At 39.8% G+C, this 6,462-nt stretch overlaps 1 protein-coding gene across 1 annotated transcript; it reads left to right on the top strand.

Moving 5' to 3' along the window:
• The first annotated feature begins 280 nt into the window (after positions 1-280).
• LOC116299869 (uncharacterized) lies at positions 281-6,143 on the top strand. Its single transcript, XM_089036879.1, has 8 exons — positions 281-377; positions 461-678; positions 748-874; positions 1,060-1,209; positions 1,375-1,425; positions 1,821-2,064; positions 2,308-2,501; positions 5,893-6,143. The coding sequence occupies exons 1-8, from the start codon at positions 281-283 to the stop codon at positions 6,072-6,074; spliced, it is 1,263 nt and encodes a 420-aa protein (XP_088893005.1). The 3' UTR covers positions 6,075-6,143.
• The last annotated feature ends 319 nt before the right edge of the window (positions 6,144-6,462 follow it).

Genomic DNA, 6,462 nt, shown 5'->3' with positions numbered 1-6,462 from the left:
CAAAACCTCCTAGAAGTTTTTTGTGATGAGAAGTTGTATTTATTTATTTAAGTTTGTTTGTCTGCTTGTTTGTTTGCTTTTTTTTGTTTGTTTTTGTTTTTTCAGTTTTGTTTTTGTTTCATTTTCTCACCATATCTAACCACGGCGGTTTCAACAATGATGGCCAATTCAGCTATTGTGTCACTGAATCGAGATAAAATTTGGTCATATGTGTTTAATAGTTAATGGCCAAATAACGGTTCCAGTACATAACCATCATTTTTTTGGTTTAAGTCTAGATATGTCATCCAATCTTTATTTGTTGATGCTTCTGACATGCGCAATAGCGTCCTGCGGAGCCATTTGCAAAAAGATGGCGATTTTTGACAAATCAAAAGGTGAGAGTAAAATTTGAATTCATTTGGCTTACAACAAAAGTATTTCTTTTTGAAACTCAGTTTTCATTCTATAAAATTAACAGGTCGAGCACTGAGGGGTCACGTGATATCAAGCCATGACGTCACTTCCCGTTTCGACTGTGCATTCAAATGTCTTGAAACTAGTGGTTGTAAGTCGTACAATTACCAAGAAACAGGTTCTCTACTCCACGTATGTGAGCTTAGCAACCACACAAAGAGCTCCGCGTCATCTGATTACGTCATCAAACCAGGCTTTTCGTACTATGACGCCGAGCAGTTTGTAAGTACGATTTATTATTTATTATCATTAGAGGTACTTTTGTATTAAGTTGTGATGTTTCATTTTCAGGTTTTACCTATGTGCGCTTCTTCTCCTTGTCAAAATGGCGGCACGTGTGGCATCGATGAATGTACAGATTCGTACGAGTGTCTTTGTAAACCTGGATACATTGGTCAATACTGTGAGACCTGGTTCGGTACGTAGACTGAAGTAGACAGACTCCTTCTTATTAATTAAGACCTTAAACTCAAACTGCATAATTACTAAGATTTAGTGAAGTTTTGGCTGGACACGGAGACGTCCGCGCGCACATGCCCTAAGTATTAGTTCCGCAAAAATCCACGAGAGATATATCAACTGCATAATTTTATTCCTCAACAGGTTTAAATGGTTCCTCGTCAAGTTACCCAGGTCATTCCTGTCAGAACATCAAATGGACTGGACAAGACACTGGAGATGGTAGATACTGGATTAACCCAGGCAACGCAGGAACCCCATTCACTGTGTACTGTGACATGACCACTGACGGAGGTAAGATATGTTGGGTTAATACATGTATGGGCTCCCTGTGATACTAGATTAACCCAGGCAACACAGGAACCCCATTCACTGTGTACTGTGATATGACCACTGACGGGGGTAAGATATGTTGATGTGAAGCATGTGTGGGCTCCCTGTGATATTGGATTAACCCAGGCAACACAGGAACCCCATTCACTGTGTACTGTGACATGACCACTGACGGAGGTAAGATATGTTGGGTTAATACATGTATGGGCTCCCTGTGATACTGGATTAACCCAGGCAACACAGGAACCCCATTCACTGTGTACTGTGACATGACCACTGACGGAAGCTAAGATATGTTGGGTTCATGCATACAAGTAGAGTCATTGGTTCAATCAAGTAATTATTGGGGATTTCTCCCGTTCTGTCCCCTTTTTCTCAGTGTCTACGGTTTATTATACAACCCAAAATGGGAAGGATGGTTGTGTTGCAATAAGGCTCTTGGATTGTTATATATATATATATATATATATATATGAACACCAGCCTCTAAAGAATGTGAAGATATGACAGTAGACTGTCTGTTTTCATTCACATAATGTTTCCTTAAAATAATTTGTGATCAATGTTTTTAGGCGGCTGGACGCAGATAAAAAACTTGACTCTGAAGGGCCCACCCTCTTCTGGCTTTGCCGGTTATACCAACTATCGGCAGATATCTAATCTGAGTACATATGAGTTCGTCACACAACCTGCACTTCTGCAACTGAAACAAGAGATGGGGTTCACACAGTTACGGTACTACTGTCGTAAAGCATCTGTTGACAGAGTATTTCACATCATGACGGCCAAGAACGATTCGGGATACGACGTTGTGAGGTGTTTATCTGATGATTTTTTGATAGCTTTTGAACCAGATTCTGTATTCTGTTACATAAACATGAAATTAAATATAATAGTTAAGGAAATATATCTGGAAGGAAAATGGGAAGACAGTACGACCAATGTGAAGTACATGTAGATCTATTCTAATATTACCGCTATAATTGTGCCCTAATTGTTAGTCCATGCGAAAAAATAAGACATTTATGAAAATACTGGTTTTGTTACTTCGTTCTGTAGGTACATGATCGTGAATGCTTCTTCGCCTGCAACTGCTTGTAACTCATTCATTCGCCTTGCTGATGATCAATCGATGCTGGTCGCCAACTGTGCCAAGTGGGGTTTCCAAAACGAAGGGACCAATTACGATACGTGGGGACTTTCGTCATTCACAGGTCCGTGGAGGCCGTACAAATATGTTGCATTCTGGTCAGGTACACATGTTAATTCATTCATTAGCGGGGAATACAAATGCGATGATAATGTGTCTGGTGGACAAGCTGGGGACACTTGGAAGATGTTTGTTCGTTAGGTTAAGAAAATCCGCCTGACGATAGATTCAACGTTACTTGTTTCACGAAGTTAAGGTGGAACCAAACTAGGCTAAACATTTAAAAAATCTTAAAATAAAATACACTGTTAGGATCTAGGATAATCCAAGCACATTATATGAAAAATCCAGTTAAATTGATGCACTAGCTTTGCAAAGGGAGCGAGAATAAAATTGTCCAAAATTCGCTCTGAATTAGTTTGCTTCCACCTTAAGCCAAAACCGTCAGAAGCATTGTTTCCTCCTTGAACTGAAATTTTAATACACTAAACAACCTGTAGTTGAACTATACTCACAGTTTACTGGTTGATTATTTCATAAATATTTTCTAGTATTTAAAAGCACCCATATAGAAAGACCACGATGTTTGCCATCACAAGAATGGCGCTTGTATTGAGATGCATGGCACAACTTTATTCTATTCACTTTCTTATTCTTTTTTATTAAATTTAAAACTCATCGTCTAGATAAGTTTGGGGTTAGGTACCATGGTGCGAGCTGTGCGCATCAATCAGACTACGCCCTACCACGGAGGTAACCATGGCGACCGGGCCACAGCTCACCACCTGGTACCTGTCACACTGACCACTCAGTGGAAATAATACTCACCTGGTTCCCACCAATTGAGGAGTGGGCGGCCGGGATAAAATTTTTTTGCTGCACGCTCACAGCCAAAGCTACCAAGACTGCTGGCAAAGCTGCCACTAGTCCTTAGCAAAAACGCGCCCCATCTCCCACCCCCACCGCATATTATTGGGGTGGGTAGCCGCTGGCCGCTACGACTCGGTTTTAACTTGCCTGAATTTCATTCATGTTCATTTAAAGTGCACCTAAACCCTGATACAATGACTTGAATATTTCAGTATCGATTCTACATATAAAGTGAATAGTTTGAAGTAGCGTGTATCGTTCGAAAGAATTATGTCGATTTGGCTCTACACGGTCATAGTTTAAAGGCTAAACTTTATTTGCACAAACCAGTCCAATACCACGAAAAAACAGGCTAGGGAAAGGGCCCGGTGAAACCGAATTGACACCACGGTAAAAGCACATGTAAAACATATACCGCGCAAAGGATCGCGGGACATTTATCCAGAAAACGTAGAATAGTAGAAACATAGGAACTAGAATAGAATCAAAAGAATTCTTCGTGAACATTGTCATCCTTTTAGATGGTGCAATGTCGGTTAGAAAAGATATTTGTCCTTGTAAATCACGCGTGTTAAAAATATTGAGGGAAGGCAATCAGGATTTTTTACCAGACAATACTTAAAGCAGCACACATGTACCTTGGGCATGACTTCTCCCATATAAATCTCTTGCATGAGAATCAAATATTTTGAACCCCACATTACCCGATTACAATAGATAGCAACTGCAGTCCTCCATATTGTTAACACAAAGTTATTCAAAGGCCCTTTGCAAAGAATTGTAATTCCTTTTTTAATCTGTAGCACAATTGATTCCTTTGTAGTGTATTTCGCCTTGTGAATCATTTTACCTAGTCTCCCCCACAGCCGCTTTCAGTGTCGTCACGCAACGCTTTCTCCCCTGAGTACTACCTACTCAGGGGAGAAAGCGTTGTGTGACGACACTGAAAGCGGCTGTGGGGGAGACTACATTTTACCATAAGTATAATAACAATTGTAAACAGAGCAATAGGCTAACTAATAAATCATACTTATTATAGTTGACCAGGTCATTACCAGATTTAATTAGTGCAAAGAATAACACAGAGTGTATTCCCGGGGGGGGGGGGAGGTACTCCACGAAAATTTGGGTAGGGGTGTTCCGCTGGGATTCTGAAAGGGGTACCCTGTTTATGACAAAAAAAACCCTCAAATTTGTAGACCCTGTTTATGACAAAAGATATAATTAATTGCACTGAGTTCCTGTTTCAATTATCATGTCATCTCGCGTATCGTTTTTTACGACCATAACGACCAGTTTCGGTCAATACGAAAGTAGAAATCCTGAATATGACAGGAAACTCAGGAAGAACTTGGAACTTGAGTGTGAATTGCATACCCTGTTTATGACAAGAAGCTCGAAAAACCATACCCTGTTCAGCGGATCATCCCCGTATAGTCCATATATGGGAGTACCCCCCCGGGAGTGTATTTCGCCTTGTGAATCATTTTACCATAAATATAATAACAATTGTAAACAGAGCAATAGGCTAACTAATCAATCATACTTATTATAGTTGACCAGATCATTACCAGATTTAATAGTACAAAGAATAAGCATAGAGATTTGCGCACTCAACTATGGCAGTGGTCTTTGATACAACATGTTTTGAGAAATCCCTTACAGTACCAGTGTAGAGTTTCACTGTATTGAAGTTCATAGTCAGTGTCAAACACATTTAGCATTGGTGGTAGTTCTGACTGCATTAAAAAGGACTGTCTGGCTAATTGAGATAAACTTGAATACAACTGATTTCCAATATTCAGTAAAACTTAGAAATAGTAGCTGGAAAGGGCATTTTAAACTATAGGTAAAACTGAAGGAAATGAATTCAAAACTGAAAACCCTCCATCAAATGTTTTCTTAAAATTTCTGAACATTCATATCTTCGCGAGAGCGCTCAACTCTCACCAAATGCTACCCGCGTTCGATCCTCGGACTCGTCGTATGTGAGTGGAGTTTGTTGGTTCTCTCCTGTGCTTCGAGGGTTTTTCTCCGGGTTCTCTGGTTTTCCTCCCTCCTCAAAAATCTTTCTGTCTTTCCGGTTTCCCTACTAAATTTTGTAATTTTTATTTCATTTAATTTTATTTTCTCCCAACAAAATTTAGGGTGCCAACAAAGAAAGGGGCGGGATTATTATTTTGCATTGATATCCGTTAATAATCTACGTTATTTTTTTCCAGTCCGGTATCCTAAAAAATCATGCGTTCTGATTGGCTGTTTGAGCGGGCGGTATTTTGTCGGTATCTGCCCGCGCGCGCGGTCCGGTATCCTTTGCCGCTAAACGACAACACAAAACGATCACAAAAACAAGTAAAAACAATACGGGAAAAAATAAATAAGCTATTTACCGACTTATAGTCGGTCCGGATAGGGAAAAACTGTGCCCTCGGTCTTGAAAACGTATATTCAAGACCTCGGGCACAGTTTTTCCCTATCCGGACTTCCTGGCCGGTAAATAACATATATATACTGAGGGGGAGCAGAAAGAAATATTAGGTTAGAAGGGTGGCTAACAAATTTAAAAAAACTGTTGCTATAAAACTCATAAGAAGAACAACTTTGGAGAACTATTTCTTCTCCAGTTCAACAGAAAGTCCTGCTTGAGACAAATATAACTGTGGCTCTCCAAAAATTTGCTGGAGGTTTTGCTGCCTTTTTAGGCCTTTACTTGACGTGTCTACCCCGGCCATCTCGTTCGATGCTTCGTTCAAAGTCAAAAACAGGAACAAACAGCATGACAATGAGCAGCGTGGGTTTCGTCTGATAGCCAAAAAGGTTTGTCCCAGAGTTATTAGGTAACGTGCTAAAAACAAAACAGCAGGTTAGAAATGAAGTTCCCAATAATATTTTGTACACATTAGGCAAGCATGAAAAGAAACTTGAGAACTTGTCTCAAAGATAGTGAAAGCTTTATCTTACTTCGGTAGTTCCTTCAGCTAGTACATTTAATAGTTAAGACTATTCTTCCAGGATCAACTTTGCATGCTCCCCAGTTTCCCTCGTCTTTCCACTATTGCTCAATTTTTAGGAACTTTAAAGCGTATGAGAGCACTGGAGATAATCTTACTACAAATTCTTTTACTTTGCTGTCAGCGTATTTATATTAATTGACCCCGGGTGCTCCTTTAAACTATACTTTTCGGGTACCTTTG

Source organism: Actinia tenebrosa, unplaced genomic scaffold (assembly GCF_029948245.1).
Source record: "Actinia tenebrosa isolate PJP-AT-01 unplaced genomic scaffold, QUT_ActTen_1.0 PGA_scaffold4__44_contigs__length_22323623, whole genome shotgun sequence".
Lineage (NCBI taxonomy): Eukaryota > Metazoa > Cnidaria > Anthozoa > Actiniaria > Actiniidae > Actinia > Actinia tenebrosa.
This window is presented reverse-complemented; position numbering and strand designations above follow the sequence as displayed.

Coding starts and splice junctions, on each gene's coding strand:
- LOC116299869 (XM_089036879.1), top strand. CDS start 281: ATGTCATCCAATCTTTATTTGTTGATGCTTCTGACATGCGCAATAGCG. Junction 1,210..1,374: donor TGACATGACCACTGACGGAG/GTAAGATATGTT, acceptor GGATTAACCCAG/GCAACACAGGAACCCCATTC. Junction 2,065..2,307: donor TCGGGATACGACGTTGTGAG/GTGTTTATCTGA, acceptor TTCGTTCTGTAG/GTACATGATCGTGAATGCTT.